At 39.3% G+C, this 25,194-nt stretch overlaps 1 protein-coding gene across 2 annotated transcripts in view; it reads right to left on the bottom strand.

Moving 5' to 3' along the window:
- Positions 1-24,913, bottom strand: part of ccdc136a (coiled-coil domain containing 136a) — a 29,965-nt gene extending 5,052 nt beyond the window's left edge. Inside the window, exons 1-8 of one of the 2 annotated variants that reach the window (XM_081355963.1) lie at positions 24,616-24,898; positions 16,788-17,012; positions 11,976-12,050; positions 11,450-11,752; positions 8,483-8,594; positions 7,382-7,661; positions 7,158-7,289; positions 6,413-6,478 (exon numbers count right to left, since the gene is read on the bottom strand). In XM_081355963.1, coding sequence (XP_081212089.1) covers positions 6,443-6,478; positions 7,158-7,289; positions 7,382-7,661; positions 8,483-8,594; positions 11,450-11,752; positions 11,976-12,050; positions 16,788-16,980 — 1,131 coding nt within the window. In that variant the 5' untranslated portion in view covers positions 16,981-17,012; positions 24,616-24,898 and the 3' untranslated portion in view covers positions 6,413-6,442. Of the gene's footprint in view, positions 1-6,412; positions 6,479-7,157; positions 7,290-7,381; positions 7,662-8,482; positions 8,595-11,449; positions 11,753-11,975; positions 12,051-16,787; positions 17,013-24,615 lie in introns of those variants that run through there. The other variant, XM_081355964.1, reaches the window with a different exon arrangement.
- Between the last annotated feature and the right edge of the window lie 281 nt (positions 24,914-25,194).

Raw genomic sequence — 25,194 nt, 5'->3', positions numbered from 1 at the left:
TGTTCCTTTCTTGAAAGAAATTATATCTGCGAAGATTTCCAGTCCGGATTTAGACCGTACCATAGTACTGAGACAGCTCTCATTAGAGTCACAAATGATTTGCTCTTATCATCTGATCGTGGTTGTGTCTCTCTATTAGTGTTACTCATTTGACACTATCGACCACAACATTCTTTTAAATAGACTCGAAAATTATGTTGGCATTAGTGGAATTGCACTAGCATGGTTTAAATCATACTTATCTGACCGTTATCAGTTTGTAGCAGTAAATGAAGAGATGTCTTATCGATCACAAGTTCAGTATGGCGTACCACAAGGCTCAGTACTAGGACCGCTGCAGTTCACTCTGTACATGCTACCATTAGGAGATATCATTAGGAAACATGGCATTAGCTTTCACTGTTATGCTGACAATACTCAGCTCTATATTTCTTCAAAACCTAACGAAACTTACCAATTCACAAAATTAACGGAATGCATAGCTGATTTAAAAAATTGGATGACTCGTAATTTCCTATTACTTAATTCTGAAAAAACAGAGATTCTAATTATTGGACAAAAAACTTCTCACGTAATAACCTAGAATACTGTCTAACACTTGATGGCTGCTCTGTAGAGTCTTCATCATCGGTTAGGAACCTGGCTGTGCTCTTTGATACCAATCTTTGAAAGTCACGTGTCTAGTATCTGTAAAACCGCATTTTTCCATCTTAAAAATATATCTGAATTATGCCATATGCTCTCATTGACAAATGCGGAACAATTAGTTCATGCGTTCATGACCTTTAGGCTAGATTATTGTAATGCTCTACTGGGTGGTTGTCCTGCACGCTTAATAAACAAACTCCAGCTGGTCCAAAACGCAGCAGCTCGAGTTCTTACCAGAACCAGGAAGTATGACCATATTAGCCCGGTTCTGTCAAAACTGCACTGGCTGCCTATTAAACATCGCATAAATTTTTAAATATTGCTGATTACTTACAAAGCACTAAATGGTTTAGCTCCGCAGTACTTGAGCGAGCTCTTAATGCATTATAGTCCTTCACGTCTATTGCGATCTCAAAATTCCGGCCAGTTGATAATACCTAGAATATCAAAATCGACTGCTGGCGGTAGATCCTTCTCCTATTTAGCACCAAAACTTTGGAACAGTCTTCCTAACATTGTCCGGGAAGTAGACACACTCTGTCAGTTCAAAGCAAGATTAAAGACACATCTCTTTGACCTTGCATTCACATAATACATTAAAGACTTCTATAATTCAATGTTAGGCTGCATAGATTAGGTCAGCTGGAACCGGAATCACTTCCCATAAATCCTGATGTACTCGTTACATCATAAGAAGAATGGCATCTACGCTAATTTTAGTGTCTTTGTTTATCCCGAGGTTTTCCCGCAGCCTGCCGAATCCAGGCCGTATCCAGCTCTGATGAAGGACCTGCGCCTGAACCCGATCCAACGCAGTCCTGAAGTGCCAACTAGTCTCTCCCTATGGAGGATCCCTTTACCACTCTACAGATAAAGCGTTGTCGGGAAACTCAATTCGCGTATCTATCCCGAATTGATAAAATAGAATAAAATTCTGTATCAAAAATTATAAGGAAACGCCAGTACTTTGTTTAGGCTTGGTTTGTAGGGAATTCCAAACCTGCGCACATATATTCAAACGCACATAACTATAGAACCAATTCTTAATGCGCATGTGAAAGCCATCAGCGTTTCTCACAGGTTCGCGTTTAAAGTCTGTGTAGAGAGAATGGTGTCGTCTTAGCGGCCCCAAATTTAATAACAAATGATCGTTTCGACGGAAGCGAATCAATCAAAACTAACTTTAGCTGGAAAATAACTTTATTAAAGAACCGCCAAAACAATCTCTGTTACCTTAAATTATACGTTTATCTCTGTAAAGCTGCTTTGAAACAATCTACATTGTTAAAAGCGCTATATAAATGAAGATGACTTGACTTGACTTGACATTGTCTTACTAGTTGCACCCTACTGGCCCAACCGGACCTGGTTTTCAGAACTCAAGCTCCTCACGACGCTTTGGCTCTCGCATCCAGACCAACTGTAACCTCCACGTGTGGTCTCTGGACAGGACTTAGATGATAGACACCATCACTTCAGCGAGAGTGCCCTCTACGAGGCACGCATATGCCTTGAAGTGTCTCTGCCGATATTGACTCCCCCCTAACTCGGCCGGAGCTACTCCAGAGACCTTCAATATATAGTACTGCCTTGTTGGCCAGTCCATATGTAAATTTCCACATGATATGTGGTCTCCGTAGCATCCCTTTCTATAGGTACGCTTTCCCAGTGTTATCCAATAGTCTCAGCACAAACCTGAATGCGAGTTGCATGCACTCTTCCATATATAAGGAAGATATAGCTTCGTAGAGCAGAGTTTGTGATGCAAATCTCACACACTAATGTGCATTGGCTCATTTAGTTAAACTCGAAGATGATTGTACTCTCAATTGAGATCCCAATTTGTCAGTTCAGTTCTGACATAACGTCTACATTACCTCCTTCAGGGAACAGGGGTTACAATAGTAACCCAGACGTTAATACTATATTAAGAACATGTAACATATGCAACAAGGACACTGTAAAATACATTGTTACTGTATTTTTTTAAATATAAAAATATGTATGTATACAGTAAGTGCATTATATCAAATGATTAGCTTAAATGTTTGTACATAGGCTACAGTAAAGATACCTAATATAAAGTGGGACCCAAGATGCTCTTTGGTACGTTCTCAAATCATGCTGGACCATCAGGTTTTGTCCATGCCAGCACGAGTGCTACTGTCATTAAAGCAAAAAAGGGTCATACTAAATATGGAAGCCAAAGGGCAAAGGTGTCCTTGACCTTAATGTTTAATCATGTGGTGCACAGAGTTTGATAACATGTGAAATGGATTTCAAAATAGCAGAGGAAACAGGTGAAGTCATCAACCTATTGGTGAGTGATGATTAGGAATAATGATCTAACTTAATTTACTGTCATTTGGTGAGCAGACAATCATGTCTAAATGAACATCCCCTGGAAGGTATGTTTTCTTTGCACCTGTCACATCCCGTTTCATTGAAATCATCACTTGCTGATACATTGCTAATGATTTCACTCACTTTCTGACACACAACCTCCAAACTATCTGACCTGCCCTATGTAAAGTAGAAGAATGAGGCTCTCATTAATTTGGATAGCTGTCCCTCTTTTAGTACAAAAGTATTGAACAAAGTTAATTAATAATTATTTAATAAATAAAGGATTTGTTAGTCAAAAATTGTCACAATCCTAAATCACAATCCCTGTCACCTTCAGCAGTACATCTCCCAGAATCCTTCCTGGTCCACCACCTGCACGCATACCACAATCATCACCAGCTGTCACTAATTACCTCATTGGCTTGGCACCAGATATAAGGACGCTCCACACATGCACACACATTGTCTGGTCTCGTCGTTCAAAACTAACCACTCACTGGAGAGACACTCGCCTGAGAGACACTCACCTGAGAGACACTCACCTGAGAGACACTCACCTGAGAGACACTCACCTGTACAATGCAACCTTCAGTTGTCTGCCTTCAGCTTCAGCCATTCGTAGTGGTGGGCAGATCGAGGCTTCATAAGACACTGAAACAATTGAAGCAAATGTGCCGTATTGTGTCGAGGCTTCGAAACAATCCAACACCCGTCTCCACGTTGACACCTAGTGGTCACTTGCACGTGTTGATCTTAAACAACCTTGACAACAAGCCATTTAAAAATGAGTTGTTTTTTTATTCTTGTGTTGTTTTAATGTGTTTAGTTTTTAACATCTGTCTGACAACTACATGAGCTTGGTTTTTGTAACCTGTTGCTCCTCATTGTGAATAAGGTTGTTTTGGTCATGAAAAATGAATATTAATAAAAGAAATCAAGCCACAATGTCACATGTGTTACAAATTTTTATTCAAAAATATGAATTGCTCCGCTGTCGAAGGATTCAGCCTACTCCTTTTTTTACATTCAAATGAGAAAAAATATCTATCTATCTATCTATCTATCTATCTATCTATCTATCTATCTATCTATCTATCTATCTATCTATCTATCTATCTATCTATCTATCTATCTATCTATCTATCTATCTATCTGTGTCTGTCTGCCAATCTATCTGTCTATCTATCTGCCTATATATTAATGTGTCACTATATATATATATATATATATATATATATATATATATATATATATATTATATATTATATATATATATATATCCTATCTGTCACTGTCTGTAGCCAATCTGTCAATACAGCCTATGTAAATTTAAATCTAGCCTGAATATAACTTACCAAATCACACTAGAAATATGTCAATATATCGCAAAACATCCGCTATCTCAAAATCTCTCTCCTCTCATAAAAACCCATGAGGTGAAGATGCGTTAACTTCACTTTAAAACTTTGTGGGAGTAGGTTGAGACAGATGTGTGATTGTGTGGTCTGTTCCCGACCCTGTCAATCAAACGCAGATTCGGCAGATATGCCACCTGTCGAAACATTTGTGAAACGCTCCAAAGCTTAATTTAGCCGTAGTAACGTGACATGGGTGTTTTGAATCATGCTTTGGAGCATTGTTTTGAAACATCTATGCCAAAGCGGCAAAATGTCAAGTTTTTCGCATTAGCCATCCCTACCATTCAGTCCACCATCTCCAACACTCTGCATCTGCAACAGAATAGACTGTTATCCACTGCCATTCCTTCTACAACTACCCATTTCTCAGTTTCTCACCTGCTTATTTCAATTGTCTGCCAAACCGAAACTTATTTGGATATTACCTGTGTTGCATTCTTCTGTTTTATGACAGAAGACCAGACCCAACTATGGGCCTTTTCCTCACCCTTTGTGATCCAGCGAATCTGCTCATCTCCATTTTCCTAGATGGTCGTCCAGTTGAGGATTACGTAAAGGAATTTCTTGAGCTTTCCAACTTGGTCCCATGGAATGATGGTACCATGAAGATCATGTTTTAGAGAGGATTGAACGACCATCTTTATCAGCAGATACCGGCGTCAGCTACCACTTGTTCCCTTGAGAGCTATATTGATTATGTGCTGTGGCTAAGTGGTTCTTCCCTCAATGTTGGCGAGTTTGAAGACGCCAGTTCCACTCAGTCGCTTTCTCTCCAATCCACTCCAGCCATCCTGGCATCAGAGGTTTTGTCCATTGGGCCACCAAACACCACCAAACTCCTCACAAGTCCTTCGACATCTTCATTCCTCATGCGAGCATAAGCGTCTCCAGCCGTCATGCCCGCCAAGCCTGAGTCTCCAGTATTCCCTTGAGCCCGGAAGATGGTATCGAACAGCGCAGACCTGGTATGAAAGCGGCGAATCCTGCGGTTATTCTGCGAAGCCTGCTCCAGCTGCAACATTTAGTGCTAAGTCCATTCCAGGTGCAGAATCTGCTCCAACCCATGAGCCTGCTCCAGAGTCTGAGCCAAGTCCAAGGACCACTAAAGCCTCAGCGCCACAGTAACCCACTCATACCGGTGAGTTACCTCTAAATTTACCTCCAGTCCATGAGTCCGTATAAGAATTCTCCCCAAACAAAGAGTTCACTTCAGAGTACAGTCCGGTGAAGGCTCCAGCCCCTGACCAGAGCCCCGTGCTCGCCGTCATCCCTGAGCTCAGCCCAGTATCTGCTCTACCGCCAGAATCCAGCCAACATGGCCATCATGCCAGAATCCAGCCAGATACTTCCAAGCCCAGAGGATTCTGAGACCCCTCTACCAATGATTGTTCCCCCAGTTATGACGTTGGCCATAATGTGTATTTGGGCCACACACTGCTCTACTACTTGTATCAAAGTGGGGGTATTCATCCCAGTAATTCAAATTTGCCCAGAGACGACCAGGGAGGTCGTTCCTAAGTTTGCAGTTTGTCCAGATACAACTATAAAGGACATTTCCCAGTCTTCTGTCTGTCTAGATACGACCACAGATTCCCTGTTTTCCCACATATGACCAAGAGGGTTGTCCCCAAATTTTCTGTCTGCCCTAATACAACTAGAAAGGTTTTTCCCAAATTTCCTGTTTAGCCTAGTATCAAGGCCATGGAGGCCAATCCTTCATGGTCCCCTGAGCCAGTGCCAGCCTGGAGGCTACCCATCCTGCCGGCACCACCCTAGTCAACTGCTCCCCACTGGTCATCCTGTCCAGCACCAGGATGCCCGCCCTCCCTCCCTGGATGGATTCTATTAGGTGTGATGTCACACCTTCTGGGAGGGGTGGGGGAGGACTGTCACAATCCTAAGTCACCAGCTCGGTCACCTTCAGCAATAAATGTCCCAGAATCCTTTCTGGTCCACCGCCTGCACTCATTCCACAATCATCACCAGCTGTCACTAATCACCTCATCAACATCAGTTGTCTGCCTTCAGCTTCAGCCATCTGGTCCACCATCACCAACAATCTGCATCTGCAACAGATAAGACTGTTATCCACTGCCATTCCTTCTACAACTACCCATTTCTCAGTTTCTCACCTGCTTACTTCAATTATCTGTCAAACCTGCAAATAAACTTGTTATTTGTATTTTACCTGAGTTGCATCCTTCTGTGTTGACAAAAATAGTGCAATAATGAAAAGCGTGTTTAAAGCGTGTTTTTGTTTAAAAGTATCCATATTTGTAGAAACATTCATAAATGCTCTGGAAGGATGGAACAATGTTCAATTTGTCTGTCATCATCAAATGTAGGGATAAAGTGGAATTCAGTTTATTGTTAATTTAACATCACATTAATCCTCATTAAACCTGATGGTTCATCTATATTACTATTCAAAGTATAATAATATCCCAGATTATAAATTTATATAATCACATTTACTTGCATTCAGATATTATTGAAATGTTATTTTCAGGTATACTGACACACACACACACACACACACACACACACACACACACACATATATATATATATATATTAGAAAATTATACAAATTATACAAATTATTTAAAATAATTACTTGTGTGTATATGTATAATTATAAGTTGTTATAAAATGTCATCTATACATTATATATATATATATATATATATATATGTATATATATATGTATATATATATTTGCCTCCTTTTATATAATCAATGTACCTCTTTTATGTCAGCAGCCCTCTCCAGCTCTTCCCTGCAGCGCAGTAACTCCAGCTCCAGTTCCGCTCGCTCCTTCTGACTGGTCTCATACATTTCCCGCAGATTTTCTAGTTCATTCTTTACTCCATCACACTAAAAGACACAATTAAGCAAAATGTAGAGAACATATTCTTAAGAAATATTTAATATAAAAAATAAAATATAAAGGACATCAGGGTGTGTACCTCTCGCTGCACGTGTGTGGCCTTCTCTTCTGTTTGTTTGAGTTGATCTCTCAGTGAGAGGATCTCTGAAAAACCTCCTGTCCAGCTAGTGGGGGTGATAGGTTTGCCATCAAACGATATATTCTTCTGGATACCCGCATCCACCAGCTTGCAATTGGAGCCTATTTGATTCACACTCATATAAGAACCTCCAGTTTCCATCTCTGTTCCACACTGCATATAGTTTCCCTCTTCGGTCTCTTCCTGTTCTTCTTTAAGAGATATGTAGGAACTGCCTGAACTGTGACATAAAAGCCAAAACAAGATGCATACAGGATTGAAACGTCTACATGCTAGTGAAACTTGTTCAAGTCGGTATGAAACGGAAATTGCGATAGTCTTTTCTTCCCTATTGTGATGTATATCCAAGTGAACCAGCTTCTGGAATGAGAAAAAATGTAGGGCAGGACTTGAATTCGTCATCTGGAATTGCTGGATCATAGGAAGTTGGGTGTTGCTAACTAAATAGAGGCAAATCTAAAAACAGAGCCTCTGGATGTATTGGGTAAAGCTTGACCTAGTTCAGCTCCACCTCTGTGGACCTAATGGATGGAGTTATGTTTAGCGGTATGGTAAGGGTGTGGTTGGTCTGCCCAGCGCTAATGAAATCCAAATCCAAAGTTTTGGGATATCTAATCTATGTCTTTTAGACAGAAAGGCACGCAAAATGAGTAACACATTCTACGGAGCCCCTAAAGGGACATGGTTAGGCTTGCTGCGGTAGCTGGTTACTTTATAGTACATCAGACTTAACCTAATTAATTAACTGAATCTCCTTCCACCCTCAATTAATCCAAACTCAGAATGCTTTGCCAGGCTGTGCTGTAAACTAAAGCCTGTTTGAAATTTCCTTAAAAAATAACTCTGGTAAGTCCGGCCTCAGTTTCCAGTTCCAGTTTCAATAGGAATTAAGTCAATGACGGAAAGAGAATTTCAACAATAGTTTGTCAAAAAGTTGTGATAAATTCTTTCATTCAACATATGTACAATTTTCACAAATTCCAGATGTCATAAAATGCCAGAACTAGAGACAATTGAGTATCAAAAGGTGTAGTTTCTCACCTCCTCTTTTGTAGCATGTGCAATCTATGAGTCAGTCTTGTGTTTTCATCTTGCAGTGCATGACATTGTTCCCTCAGATTCTTACATTCATCCATCAATTGACCCACATCACCTGATCAAGTAATGCAAGAAAATAGAAAGCTATGAGCTTTACATGGGTATTAACAATACTAGTTTATGTTTGTAGAGAGACACTTTCTAAACAAAGCAACCTACAAGAAATTGCATAGTCATTTGACTCATCTATCATATTTGATCGACAGATAAAAATGGTGGTTCATTATTGCTTCTTCTGTTTAAGGGCAATAGCCAAATCAAAACCAATTTTGGGACCTGCCAAACATATGTTGCTCGCTTGCAGCTAGTACAAACTGCTGCAACAAGGTTGTTAAGGAATGCTGGGAAAACTGATCATGTTACTCCCTTGTTCTCCTTTTTAGGATGACTACCAGTACAATTTAAGATACAGTATAAGATTCTGATTTATGTTTTTAAAGCACTTCACAGAATGAGGCCAGAATCCTTAGCTAAACTTATTAAGCCCTACAGTCCAGGCGAACCAATAATTGTATTAATGACTGAAGTGAGTTGATTGTTTTTATTATTATTATTATTTATTATTGCACATTATGAAAGAGGTAAGTTTACAATGCTTACCTGAAACCATCTTATTAATATCTGCTAACTCCATACCAGCAAATAACAATTCAATTATTTGCAACACTTCCCCCCAAATGCTTTTGCTCACATTGTGACCAATACATAGTACTTTTCTTCACCCCATTCTTGGCCTTACATTGACTGGAACAATCATTCCATCCAGTGGGACGCATGTAGTCATCCAGGCTCTCAACAGCTTCAGTGTCAGAGTTTACTGCATCTTCACATAACAATGACAATTACCCACACCATCTGCTATTCTGCAGGAGCTCTTCCCCGCTGGACACTGAGTGCTGCAAACGTTTCTGAAATGCTTCAGGGTTCCACCCTTTATTAAAACTAGTGTGATTTATGGGCATCACTGCAGGACGCTAACCAGCTTTAGAAATTAAGTGAATGTATCATGCATTGATTTCAAAATTATGTCAACATGGACATTAGTGGATGTTTCAGACATTGTCTAAATAAAAACATATTACATGAAAAAATAATAATAATAATAATAATAATAATTGAACTGATTGTGAAATTGAAATAAAAAAGTTTGAGATTATCAGAACCCTTGTTTCTAGCTTTTGGGGCAAGGTTTCTAAAATTATAACAGAATAGTATTCCACATTAATTGTAATTAATTATTCACCTGTCAGGTTTTATAAACTGACCAGGAGCTATTTTAATTATTGCTTGTAATAATAAAACACAAAGTGTAAATAAAACTATTTAATGAAACTATTAAACTGGGGTATCTAGTTTTCCACCAGGGATTAGCTTTTTAAGACAAAAAAAAGCTATTTATATATTGTCCCTTTTTTTCTATTGAAACCTGCATAGCCTGTTTTAAATTTGATTTGTGACTGTGTTGTGTTTGTATGTACTGTAACTTATGTTCATTAACTTTTTAATTTAACTAGTATTTTAATCGAACTATATTATTTTAACTATATTGATTGCATGTTATCTGGTGACAGATGTTATTTTAAAAAGTCTTAGAAATATTGTATTTAATTTTCTATATATCTAGTTGATAGGTCCGTTACATGCAATCTGCTAGCAATCACATCATTTACTACATGGCACAAGCTGATTGGCCTCTATTCCATTGCTTGCTCAACATAGTCTGGTTCAGTGTTCACTGTAAGCCGGTTCCTCTTAAACTCTCCACCTCCCCCAGCTCCACCTGTCTAGATCTGCTACGGGATTTATGCATGTCTATTCATGAAGGAACAGCATATCTTACATGCTCACAGCAGCATGTCTGTGTATCTATTGGCAGTAGCAAGTCGATACTTGTCCATACCAACCCTATCCTAACCCATGCGTAGCAGATCTATTCCACCAAGATTAAACAACTTAAAGGGAAAGTTCACTCAAAAATTTACATTTTCCCATCATTTACTCACTCTCAAGCCATCCTAGGTGCATATGAATTTATTATTTCAGCCAAACACAGTCAGAGTTATATATATAAAAAAAAATCCTGACTCTTCCAAGCTTTGTAATTGGAGTAAACAGAGCCTGAGTTTTTGAAGCTCCAAAAAGTGCATCAATCCATCATAAAAGTGATTCCTTATGGCTCCAGGGGGTTAATAAGTGCCTTCTGAAGTGAAGTGTTGCATTTTTGTAAGAAAAATATCCATATTTATAACTTTATAAACTATAATCACTCGCTTCTGGTAATGGCCGTCGTTACGCGAGTCTAGATTCGGCGGAAGAGTGACCTCTGACTCGATGTATGACGTAGGATGTAGGAGTAGCATAAGCTTAGGTGAGAGTTCAAACAAATAGGGCTAGGCAACAAACTCAAGCTCCTCCCACATTTCTCTTTAAAAATTCCCATTTTGTAAGCTCCTCCAGCTCCAACTGTATTTTTCTAACGAAAAAGGCTTTTATGATGGATGGATGCGCTTTTTGGAGCTTCAAAAACTCAGGCTCTATTCACTCATATTATAAAGGTTGGAAGAGCCAGGATATTTTTTTAAATATAACTCCGATAGTGTTTGGCTGAAAGAAGAAAGTCATAATCACCTAGGATGGCTTGAGGGTGAGTAAATTATGGGATCATTTTCATTTTTTGGTGAACTAACTTTTTAACATTTAACACCGTCAGTTTTAACATTTTTAAGCTAAACTGTTGTCATGAAAAGTTATTTTTGTCACTTCAATTGTCATTCGTTTAAAACATTATAATAAGGTTCTCACATTTGTTTTTGTTAGTACTTGGTATCAAAGTAAAAATGTGAAAAATCTGAAATGTAGTAACCTGACAATCTGACAAAGAGCTCATTTAGTCCTGTGTTTTGTTCTCACCCTCCTTCCTCTGCTTTTGACGGAACTGGCTCTTCATCTCTATTTCCGCTCGGAGAGTGACGATCTCCTGCTCATACTCCTGTTCCGTGTTCTCCAGTCGTGAGATTTCAGCCCGTAAACGGCAGAGCTCCTCCTGCAGACTGGCGATGTCGTTCTCCCTTTCGGCCGCAGCCTCCTCCGCCGCCTGCTGCAGCACCAGCACCTCCTCCTGTGCTGTTCGCAGTTCCTCCTGCGCTTCCAGAAGCTCACTCTCCTTCTCTTCCTCTAGACTGTCCATCTCTTCCTGAACAGAACGAAGCTGGGCTACAGGGGGTGGGAGATAATAAGAAATGAATGACTTTTATAAACCAAACTCAGTCAAAATGTGGCAGCATTTTTTTCACCTCCTTCCTTACAAATATTTTGAATAAAAACTGCATTTCATTTGATATTTTGCCAACTAATGCAATACTATTCATATTTCTGTGGGGCAACTTCAAATCAACCTCCTATTATCTTGGGTTTGTGTATTCAGAGTCTCTGTTACCTTGCAGACGCTGGATCTGTCTTGTGAAGGCCTCTGCCTGATGAGCACTAGCTAAACGCTCCTCCTCAAGAAGACCTGAACAGGAATAGAGAAATATATATTGTATATAAAATGTGAGCAAGAACCTCAAACCTAATCCGGAAGTGTATGTGATACAACAGCAATCTTGCTTGTGTAGTATAGTTTTTATACATAATTGTGTATTTATATATATATCTTAGGGATTCACCGATACCACTTTTTTCAGAATGAGTCCGATTCTGATACTTTCATTTTTGGTACTTGCCTATACTGATACCTGTACTTGCACTGCACTTACAATTTTTTAATATATAGGTAGAGAAACCAAAAGAATATGAATCATATTAGTTGGCTTAGTTTGTTAAGTAATTTTCTTTCTTCTTTCTTTCTTAATTTTCATGCTTAAGCATGTAAAAATGTATTGTGGGGTGACCCCGAATAGTCGAAGATTTGATGCTTCGATTGGAGGAGCCTGATTCGACTACCGATCTCACGGTCGAATCCGCAGAGGTGTTATGAAACGAGGATCATGCCACTTTGGCTATATGAGGGCGCTCAATGTCTGATTTCGCATAGAAGTTAGGCCTACTACCGGTTTTCTGTCAATACGTTAATATTCAGCCTATTATGATAATGCTGTACTGTATATAAAAATGTGCAAAGAAAGAAGCTTTTAATAAATATTTTTTAACGTGCGTGAATAAATCCAAACACCTCGTGACAGATTTAAGTTTCTTTTTCAATCCGTGACCGACGGAGGAGCGTCATGGCGGCAAGGATTTAAATCTTTAACAATGTCTGGGATAAGAAAATCTAAAGTGTGTATGTACACCATCAGAAAGGATGTTCTCCAAGGCTGGATTTAGCATCAGGAAAACCATGATCGCACTTCTGCCGGCCAACGTTAACAAGTTGGTTCTCTTACGAGAGGTTCTCTCGTATTTATGTAAGCTAGCTTACGCTACGGGAAAAGTCATCTTTTTCTCGAGATACTGAAGCCAAAAATTATCCTCCAGCTGTTTTTGCTTTTTTTCCAAGTAGGTAGTTCCCTTTCAGACGGTCACATTCAACGTCACGTCAACGTACTGACGAAGTGGGATCTTGCCTGAGAGCCCAATAACCTTCGAGTTTAAACTAAATGAGCCAGACTCCCTCAGTACGTCAGCTCCGCCTGGGTTGGGCATACACAGCAGACTTGGGGCCATTTTTTGCTCTCCAGCCCCCCCGGCACCCTGGCCCCCTGGCCCTCCACCCCTCCAGCTTCGGCCAGCTCCTCCCTCCCTCAGGCTCCGCCTCTGCCCTCAGTCACTCCAGTTCGACCTCAACCCTCCCGATCCCTGTCATCATCTTGGGGGGTCGCGGCCGACCATTGGAGTCCCTTCGCTGCATCGGCTCCCTGGCTGCGCGGTGGACTCCCCCCTCCACGTCATCATCGCCTCCGGTCGTCCCCAGTGACAACATCTCCATGGCTCCTCCCTCCTCGCCTCAGTGGCGCGCAGTCTCAGCTGTGGCCTGAATCAGCGATCATCTTCCTCTGCTGAAGGCTACCCCCTTGGACTTCACCACCATCAGCACCACCCTGGACTTTTTTGTTTGACCTCCTCCCGGATTTCCTTCTTCTCCAGAGCCTCCTCCATTTTCCATCCTCCGGCACTAGGTTGTGCCTTCTGGGAGGGGGCGTACTGTCACACGCACACTCTCAATCTAGCCTTTGTTTATGATTTGCACCTTTCTCCCACCTTGGTTAACCTTTTCACATAGGTTAAATATGAGTTTTTCAAGGTGACCATTATTTAGAACCTGTCACTTTATTGTTTCCATGGTGACGAGTCATTGCTTGTCACTTGACACACCGCAACCACAACAGCGCTAATTGAATAATGATCTGCTTTTATGTCATTTTTCCTTTTTTATTCAAAATATTCACAAATGTATTAGCTATAGCATGAAATATCTGATATTCCGATTGTCTAATATGTGCAAGTGTATGTGTTTTGTTGTTTAAAACACCAATAACGATTACACTAGTTGAGCTGTATGCCACAGTTCAGAGAATCGGATCTGTTGGATTTACAAAAACGTTGATTCATCCACTTCTCCTGAAATACATGAAAGTAAGTGGTCAGTGAACTGGGAGAAGAATAGAGTAAACTTTAAAGCTACTTACACAATGTGTATCTGATATGAATAAAACTTGTCATTTAATTATAATGGAAAGGATTATTATTACACTTCCATAGATATCAGTGTGTATTTTACAAACTCAAATTCATTGTTTTGCAAGTACTTATGTGATTTTAAATGTCTGAAACTTAAAATAAACATTATGTGGTTCAAAACACTGAATAGTTGTGATATACAGTATAACAGCGCTGAAAGCTCGAAAGCTCGCTTGAATTTAGCAGTTGATCACGTGATGCACTGACCGTTCCAATCACATTGGTGTGATCGTACGTGCAAAAGGGTTAATCTGTTGTCATGGTTGTTGATTTGATTGTATTATGTTCAGCTCTACACTTCTTATCACTGCCTCTTTTTAAGTTCATTCCTTTTCTGTTTGTGTTGTACGGGATCGTCTACACACTATGGGCCCTATCTTACACCCAGTGTCTACACACTATGGGCCCTATCTTACACTCGGTGCAATGCAGCGGCAAGCGCGACGCAAGTGTTTTTTGCTAGTTTCAGTCCGACGCATCTATCATTTTCACGTCCTGCGCCGCGTTGTTTATATAGCAAATGGGCGTACACTCTGCTTATTAAACACACAGGGACACACAGCAGCACACAAACATGGCAAATATTAAAAATAAAAGGATTACAATGTAAACGATTATTATTGTGTACATAAAGATATGGTGGAATGAATCCGGCTTGTCCCGTAGATAGTCTGCTTGCGCACTTTTACCTTGCGTAAGAGCAGATCCATTTGCACTCTGGAGACGCATTCGGTCTTTCCACTATCAAATTCCGCCATGTAAATAGCGAATCGGCCATGGCGTGAGCGCAACTGGCATTTAAAGGGAATGGGAGATGAGACTCTGATTGGTTAATTGCACGTAAAGCCCAAAACACACCCATTACTCATTAAGAGAATAGGGACAACCCTTTTAGACCATGCGCACATGCCGGCCATTAATCCCGTCATTTAAATAGCAAAAGTGGATTTAGACACGCCCTTGCAGTGCACTTACGCCCTTGCAGTGCACTTGCGCCCTGCACTTTAGACCATGTGCTAAGACTCTGTGTGAGTAAGCTAATTCTGTGTTCCTGAGAATAATATTGTTTCTATTAAAGACTCTTGACCCTTCATCTTCGTCCTTGTGCGTGTTTCTACTACAAGTTGTGACAACATAGTAGTTAAAGACACAAAGTGGGACCAGAATATTTGCTACATATTGTCCAGAACAACACAAAGCCTAATTTTCTTAAAGAGATTGTAGTGAAATAAAAAATTTCCATTACATTTATATTTCGTCTGCAGCTAAAAAAAAAACTGGGGCTCCAGCATCCCCACGACCCTACAGAGGACAAGCGGTTTGCAATGGATGGACATTTATGTGCAAGGAAAATATTTAAGAGAGAGTAAATTCTCACATTAAAATTAAAAGACTTTATAAGCAACCCAAAAACTCAGCAGGGAGGCGCTGTCCCTCTTAATGTAAATGAGACTTGTATACTTTCAGTAAACATGTTTTTACATAAACATGGAGAGTATCCCACCCCCCTGCCCTCTTTCCCCATACTTCAGCATTAGGCCAGAGTGTCTAATTTCTGGGTCTTTAAACTATATGTTCTGTTTCGGGTGAGAATGCTGTGGAACTCAAAACACTTGAAACCTCTTTAGGACAACTTTAGAGGGTGAGACTGATCTATGCTATGTCTGCGACCATGAATGAGCAGGAACAGCAGAGCATGGTGACTGGAGATGATCCCGGAATAAAAGCATCTACTGTCCTAGAGCTGGTCAGGACAACCCGTCTGGAACCTTCCCTCAGCATGCAGCTGTCATTTCACATGCCTGTCGTGTTACACACAAACAGCCCACAGTCACAGACCCCCGCACACGGAGATCATTACCAGAGTCCCAGGAGTCTGTCTGCTATACAGCAGGTGAATCATTAGCTATAAAGGGCTATATATAGAAACTATTTTACTGGGCCTGTCATTGAGTCCAACAACTCATGGAGCTAAATAAACAGACAGACCACACTTATCTATATCTCTGACAAATAACTTTAAGAAATGTAAAGAAACATAGTTTTTTAAGGACATTGTGCATTAAGGTTACAGTAAGTATTAGTCATTTGCCCAATGACAATTTCATTACAATTATTAGAGGGTCAACGTGCTGAGTTTATGGTTTGTATAATTTGAATATGTTTTATGCAGATATTATAGGTCATATAATCCATTGTATACCAAATATGTATTCTGTTATAAATAATTCATTGTTTAAAGTTACAAGTTTGACATTTAACCATTCATTGTATAATAAAAACATTTCATTCAAAATTATTAAATTACTGAAAATATTATTATTATTGAAACCAAGGCACAAAAATGACTCATTCTCTATTTCTGCAACTTTATGGCATGTGACACAAATCATTTGTGTTTATTTCAAATGATCAGAGAAAGACAGAGAGAGAGAGGGGAGGGAGGAGGGGGGGGATGTCCATAATGGTTGTATGATTCACATAAAATGATGCACACACAAAAAAAAGTGGTCCTCAAAGTAAATAATAAATTTAACTTTAAGGTCATTACTGTGTTTTTCAGGAGTCTCACCTTGCAGCTCCAGAAAGCCCTCCTCGTGTTTCTGAGACGTGTCTCGAGCTTCTTCCAGCTCAAGCAGGAGCTGCAGTACCTGAGCCCTCAGCTCCTCCAGCTCCTGCTCCTCAGACACACCAGTCTTCTCATCCTTCACCTCCTTCTCCTCATCTGCATCATTCAAGACGCTACGCTCTTTTTCCATGCTCATGACACTCTCCTGATGTCAGATCACTCTGTCACCTGAACAGTAGACAAAGAAAACCACACTTTTCTCTCAATGTGTCTCTGTGTGTTCTACAAACTTCCAAACAGGGAATTAATCTTACATCATCACATCACATAAACACATTGCCTCAAGACAACCTAAATATTACAGATTTTGTGACATATTTTGTGCATGAATCATCATTTTTTTTAGATTACTTACATTTGAGTATGAAATTTGTGTTATCATAAATAATCTGATAAATAGCTCCCTCTTGTGGCGAAGAGGGGCATGCAAAACACCCATGCATTATCATCATGTCTTTGAATTGGTGCTTCTACAATGTGCATCCCCTTTCACAATGTGTGAGGTCTCCTCTCCAGCCCCAGAACTTACAAGGGCTTTTGGTGAGCTGCCTGGACAGACAAGGCTATAATAAGCAACTTTATGTTTTAGCTAAAACCTCCGCAACTGTGTGTGGCAGAATCAAATTTCTTGTTTCTTCTGATTCCTGGCTTTAACACAAACAATCGTAAATATTTTTTTTATGATTATCTAAAAACATTATCCATCATTCTAATTTGTAAAAAAAAAAAAAAAAAAAACTACTTTTTCAGAACTTGACCAAACTTTGGTTGTACACATTAGACCTTAGATATATATATAGACCATTCTGACAAAAAAGTTATCAAAATAATTTTGATCTATTAAGCCGTTTAGCAGATACAATTATTAGGGCGAAAGCCCTATTGTTTTGTTAAGGACTATTAGGGCCCAAGCCCTGAAAAGGCTAAATCCCTACTGTTTTTCTAAGGACTATTATTAGGGCCCAAGCCCTGAAAAGGCTAAATTCCTACTGTTTTTCTAAGGATTATTATTAGGGCTCAAGCCCTGAAAGGGCAAAAACCCTATTATTTTCCTTAGGATACTTCTTATCTTATTGTTTAAGTCCTTTTGGGGCCCTTAACATGCTCAAAAACTCTTGAGACACACTGATCACTGATTCTGATCATTGTACACTGATCAGAATCCACCGCCAGGCCTTATTTTTACCCGATTTGCTTCAAACTTCATCAGAATAATGTCAAAACATGGCAAATGTAGACCTGTGAAGGGATTATCTTAAATTAGGGATTAAAGTAAGGACAAAAAAGGGAAAGATGAAGTGTCATATATCTTATAAAATCATTGTTTGATTTAAAGGGATAGTACACCCAAAAATGAAAATTAGCCCATGATTTACTCCCCCTGAAGCCATCCTAGGTGTCTATGGCATTCTTCTTTCAGACGAATACAATCAGAGTTATATTAAAAAATGTCCTGGCTCTTTCAAGTTTTATAATGGGAGTCAAGGGGCATCCATCAAAGCGGCTCTGTGGGGGTTAATAAAGGCCTTCTGAAGAAAAGCCATTTAAATTTTTGGCTGAACTATCCCTTTAAATTAAATTATGATTGTATGTTTGGTAATTGAACCTGAATACATTTAAAATGAATGTACTATATTTCAGATCAATATATTTGTTTTCTTTCAAATTTTGTATTTTGAGATTAATTCATGACACCAAACAATATTCTCCTCTGAAATATACATCATGTATTTATATATAAAATAATACTAAAATTAGACAAAAAAAAAAAAAAAAACATTTGAATTTCTTTTTCAATCAATGGAGTACGTGTCACTTAAAAATAAACAGTTTAATGCAATCTGTTTGAGGTCAAGACATATTGCTGAAAACAAAAACTAATTTAATATATAGTATAACCACAAGATGGCAGCATAGCATTATTTTTAAACAGGGTTAGATAAATCCTGAACAGTGTTTTAAAGATAATACTACTGTTGCCAAGAAAAGAGTTTTCAGACATTACTTATTTGGATATAAATGTAGACATGATCAAAAACAACTTTCTGTCACAGTTTAGATTTTATTTTATTTTTGTTCAAAATGTTGAATATTGTGACTACTATCTCTCTCTGCCTCTCTCTCTGTCTCTCTCAGTGTGTGTGTGTGTGTGTGTGTGTGTGTGTGTGTGTGTGTGTGTGTGTGTGTGTGTGTGTGTGTGTGTCAGTTACACTTGTGATTTAGAGTTTAACCCTTTCATAACCCTTCCAAGCTTTATAATGGCACTGAATTGCTGTTTCTGTTTTGAAGTCCATAAAAGTGCTCCACACTGCTCTAGGGGGTTAATAAAGGCCTTCTGAAGCAAAGCGATGAGTTTGTATAAGAAAATTATTCATATTTAACACTTTACAAAGTAAAATTCTAGCTTCCTGCCAAACGAACTGTGTAGTCTACTTACGCCTGAAGAACAACTTACACAACTTGTGACATCAGAAGTAGCGCAGTGCATCATGGCGTAGCGTAAATATCAGCAGTGTGTCGCATTACTCGCATAAGTTGCAGTTTTTACTTAAGTCGAATCTGTATGTTCGTTTGGCCGGAAGCTAGTTATTTTACTTTATAAAGTTTTAAATATGGATATTTTTCTTACACAAATGCATCGCTTCACTTCAGAAGGACTTTATTAACCCCCCAGAGCCGTGTGGAGCATGTACTTCACAGAAACAGCAATTCAGTGCCATTATAAAGCTTGGAAGAGCCAGGACATTTTTTAATAACTGATTGTATTCGTCTGAAAGAAGAAAGTCATATACACCTAGGATGACTCGAGGGTGAGTAAATTATGGGCTACTTTTTAATTTTTGGGTGAACTATCCCTTTAAAGGACAAGTTCGGTATTTTACACTATGACCAATATGACATGACATGACATGATTAATCTCTATGTCATGTTTATGACATATTTATGACAGGTTATGATGTATTGGTCTATGTCAAGTTGTCATAACAAAGACATCTCAAACAATGTCATCTTTGCATTAAAAATGCCATAATTGAGTGAATGACACTTAATGACATGTCATAAACATGCATAAAACCTCCTTCATATTCATGACATGTGTTATGTCATGATTATGAAGCTGTCATGTCAGTCTTATGCACACCCCTTCAATTAAAGTGTTACCCTTTGCGGATATGGAGAAATCAAGCGTAGAGTTCTGGCAGCTCAAGTTCGCACCAGCTGACTCTCAGCTGATCCTCATCTACTTATAAGAATATGTCACCTATCAAAGCATCTCTATATATAAGGTCCATTCAGTATTATCAGCAGCTTTATCGTGTTGCTCGGGAGCTACTTAAATTGTGAATTCAGCTGGCGAAATCGCATTGTGCAATCGGGATTTTAGCGAGAGGGATTCGTTACCCACACGGATTTCACCTCATATTTAAGTTTGAGAACTTGATATGCGAATTTGCCGCATTGGTTTGGTTTGGTTTGATTTGATTAGTTGCTTGATTTGAAAGTGACCTGAGAAACTTGTTCACACAGAGATGAGGGCAGTGGAATGGGGAAAAAGCACAAGAGACGCGTCTTTTAAAGTTGAACTTATTTTAACTTGAGTTTTTGGAGCACTGTGTCATGCGCAAGACGCTGCAAAAGTTGCAAGATGCGAGCGCAATTGAATATTGATAAAATAATGGAAAAGTAGCGCAGTGGATTGGAAAAACATGTCTGTGTGAACAGCCCCTAAACATAGCTTCTCGCATCGCTGTATTATTGACATGGACTCTTTGCCTGCAGTCACACTGAAGTTATACTGACTGCCTCAAGAACAAACTTTCGGGGAGATCTGCACTTTTGATCAAGAAGGAGATCAAGAAGGAGATCAAGAAGGAGATCAAGAAGGAGATCAAGAAGGAGATCAAGCATCCACGTCAAAGCTGGCTATATCCCTCCTTTAATCTCTCAACATCTTCACAAAGCTATGTTTTCCTTTTTATGCTCATTGCTTAAAAGCTATCAAGTTATTGGCAACATGTTTGCTCGTGGCTATCTGGGTATCAACAACATAAGGCTTAAGGCCCATCTAATTGTTTTTAGTAACATGCTTGTTGCAAGGCTTGCAATCATGTGTACTTCCATTGTCACTGCCAACCTGCTGTGCTTAAAGGGGGGGTGAATTACTGTTTCATGCATACTGAGTTTTTTACACTGTTAAAGAGTTGGATTCCCATGCTAAACATGGACAAAGTTTCAAAAGTTAAGTTGTACGTTTGAAGGAGTATTTTTGTTCCAAAAATTGTCCTTCCGGTTTGTCACAAGTTTCGGAAAGTTTTTTTCGAGTATGGCTCTGTCTTACGTAAGAGAGGGCGGAATTTCCTTATATGGGTCCTAAGGGCACTTCTCCGGTAAGATCGCGGGCGCGCGCGCACTCGTAAAACAGAGCAAGAGAGTGAAAGCAGTTCGCCATCAAAGCGCCCTGCCCGGCTTTTGGGAAGTCAATGTCACCAAAGAAGTGTGTTTTTGGTTGCCAGGGCAAGACAACCCTGCACAGATTCCCAAAGAACCCGGCGTTAAGGCACCCGTGGATGGAGTTTGTTTTCCTGAGCATAAACGGAGTTGTGTAAGGCTGTTGTTCCCTGCATTTCGATGATGATTGTTTTATAAACAAAGCCCAGATTGTCTAATGCTTAAGGATCGAGCAGTCACAATGATAAAGGTTCGCGGTCGTGCGTTGGAACGGTGAGTAAAACTGTTGAACAAATGTCTCTGTGTGTTGTTAGCTCGGCGCGTTAGCACAGCTAAGCTTCGCCCACACGGCCCGCCCCCAGCCGCTCGTTTTTTTCCGGAAAGACTCGGTACAGCCAATCTTTCAATTAAAAATATAATAAAACAAAAGACTTTTTGGAGATATGAAGGATGCAATATTACTCTATAGGTACTCAAGATTAACAGGAGATTGAGTGAAAATGAGCATTTCACCCCCCCCTTTAAACTCAAGTTAAGTCGGGTCATTTGTTTGTATAGCGTGTTGTGCGGTGTAGATTGTTCCAGCGTAGCTTGCAGTGATGGCAGGAAATAACGATTCAATGATGCAAACAGATTCAATTCTGCTGTAAGCAGCTCTTAAAAGCCAATAGTAAACAGTCATTATTTATTTGAAATCAGATCAGTGCTGCTACTATCCGGGTATCGGCAACACGTTTGTAATTAATGCTGTTATTGGAAACATGCTTGTCACTTTATGCTTATCTGGATTCATTGCCAACATGCTGTGCTAAGCTTATCTGGGTATCAGCAACATGCTTACCATTGTTATCGGTACTTGTTCAAGGCAATTGTTTTAGAAACATTCTTCTACTTAGTTCTAGTATTATTACAACATTCTGTACTAAGCTCAGCTCATGTTTGTTCCTTAAGCTTATAATGTATCAGCAAATTGCTAAGGTTCATCTGGTTGTATTGGGAAAACGCTTGTTGCTCAGGGGCTATCAGGGTGATCGGTTTATCATTGTTGCTTTAGCTTCTTAGAATAATGCAAGTACATGTTACTAACTGTAACTGTGATTGTAGGATATTTTTACGCAAATTCTTACATAGTTGTGCCCTTAAAGATATCTAGGTATCAGCATTACACTCATTGCATCAAGCCATAGTTGTCATTGGTAACATGTTTTATGCTTGTATATGTTTTTTTTTTTTATATCTTTTATGTTTATATATTTCCTGGTGAAGAAAATATTTGAAGAGGAAATCTCCATCTCCCATCTTTAGCTCACAGATACAAACCATAAGCAAGTAGCACTTGATTGATGTTGATCACTTAATCTTCACTTTCTTTCTTTCCAGACGGCGTGTAGTTTACAGAATATTGCATTGGATTGCTCAGAAGAACCCTTCTGTGTGTGCCCGCTCGACTTCGATGTTTGCTTGCTTAACCACTTAACACGCTTTTTTTTTTTTCACGCTCTCATAACCTGGTAGCAGGTCAGAAGAACCTGCGCAGGCCAATAATTATTAGATTTATTTACTTTTTTTAATTTTAAGTAATATGATTTTCAGTATTTCTGCATCCCAGCATTATGCTCAGCTGTACTATTTTATAATTGTAATGGGCGCTTCCAAATCAAGTTGAAAGAGGATCTAATCACAGCAGTCTTCCAAACACAGGGCTTAAACACACAGGGCAAACAAAGAAGCATGTGATAATTAACTAGACACACCTGAACAGAATACTCAATCAAAATGAGTAAGCAAGGAAACAAACAGGCAAGGAACGGAGGAGAACGTCTTGGTTAATAATGTATGTTACGTCAGAATGAGCTGACGAATTGGGATCTCACCTTGAAAGCAGACAGTTTTTGCAGCTATATTTTACTTTTGTTATTGGAATTTTATGTCTAAAAAAAATACACACAAAAAAGAAGCTTTCGAATCCAACATCCTGTGAGGTGTGGTCAATGCCATTCAGATTCCAACTCTAAAATAAAAAATTGTGGTTTTGAATTTGTATAAACTTTTATTCTATTAAGTGTGAATTAATTGAATAAACAAATTATATGAAGACATTAAAACTTTCAATTATTAAGCAGGACTTTCTGCTCATGTAATTTAGCATGCTAAGCTGTAATGGGTGTAATAAGGAACACATTCAGTCAAACATATTGTTCTGACGTCAGTGTGGGAATATTCTCATCCGTGAAGGGATTAATCTGTCGCTGGGATGAGGATGTTTCATTAAAGTTTGATAGAGTCAAGTTGTGACTGGGAAATGAAGTGATACATCAAAGGAAGCAGTGTTAGATACAGTAGTGCGTGTGAGTGACTCATCCATGAAACAGTATAAGCCTTTTTTATTTTCTTTGTTCTAGCTTATGATTTTCTAGTTTTGACTTCAGGGAACTTTTCACAGTATTTTAAATTTATACATAAAATCAGGTTTCATTTATTACAGCAATCTTCAATGACATATTTTTACGCCTGAAGTACAGTGATAAAAATGCTGTTTTCTCGGCCTTTGTGAAATTATCTTGAATTTCTGAAACATATTTATATGTAACAGCATCAGAGCAGATCTACCTTTTCATGCATCTCCTGACCTTGGTATTACTTTGGCAAACAGATGTGTATATGTGTCCATGTTATGGTTTGGGGACAAAACTGACTACCAAAGGGAGCTAAATCTGACAATGCCTCCTCGGTTGGAAGATTGCTTCATAAAATAAAGAAAATGCTTTTTTTATTCTAAAAATAAAATAAAAATGTGCGCGTCTAATGTTTGTTCATGTCTTGTATTTGTGTAGCAGTGTAGGCGTCTATGAATAATCTATGCCACCCCCTCCATGATTTTTTTGAAGCAGCTCCTCATGTTCACAGTAACCCACAGCACCACATCAAATACCCTTTGAGCACCAAAGCTGAGGACGAGAACAAGATAAAAGCAGACACAACTAATTTAGATTGACAAAATTAAAAAGGAAGAAGTGATTCACATCTTCTGTTCCCTTATGTCACAATAAAAAATAAAAAATAAAAAATAATCTTTTTGGTAATAAAAAACATGCTTTGCACCAAAGCGTTTGCAGAAAACATCTGTACTGTCAATTTACAATTTACAAACATCATAAGCAGAGATCATTTAAACCATCATGTCATGCTGGCATTCAAGTGTACAACACAATCAAATTACAGCTAAAAGACACATTACTATAGCAAAAAAATACTACAAATCTTTGCTGGCTTAAAGATAAAGTCAAAAGAGAGGCTGAAGAAGAAGACTCAAACACTTACTCTAAGACTCCTTAATGGAAGAAGCTGTAGTGCAAGTTCTCTGAGATGGAAGTTACTTTTTCACTCCAGCCCTCCTGTTCTCCCACAGAGCAATCTAAAGTGGCCTTCACCATCACGCTTCTGATCAGGCAAGCGAGAGACTGGGGAATGGCCATGTGGGACAATGGACATGAATGTTGAAGCTCGTTACAAGATTTTTTCGGAGGAGCTCCGCAAGTTTTCGACCGCTCCTCTCTGGGGACAGAGGTAGCGCAGGCTTTATCATTGCTGCAACAGGGAGGTCGGTCTGTTTCTGACTACTCTATCGAGTTTCACACGCTCGCTACGTCATGGAAGGAATCCGCGGTCATGTGGTCATTCCGTCCTCCAGACCTTTAATGGGGCTGCTTATCAGGTGTAAGCTTTCATCTATTCTGGAGCGTAGGGGGATTTTATGAACACCGAGCTGGCTGCATGCTTAGGTGTTCTGCCTGTTCCACTGGCCGAGCCCATTTCAGCCAGGACTCTCTGCAGCACCCATCTCACTAGGATTAGCCATTCACATATTTTGGGCAACCATGCTGAGAAGATTAGTGTTTG

The sequence above is a fragment of the Scardinius erythrophthalmus genome, assembly GCF_964197995.2.
Source record: "Scardinius erythrophthalmus genome assembly, chromosome: 24".
Taxonomy (NCBI): Eukaryota; Metazoa; Chordata; class Actinopteri; order Cypriniformes; family Leuciscidae; genus Scardinius; species Scardinius erythrophthalmus.
The sequence above is the reverse complement of the archived record's forward strand: the minus strand, read 5'-3'. Positions and strand labels throughout refer to the sequence as shown.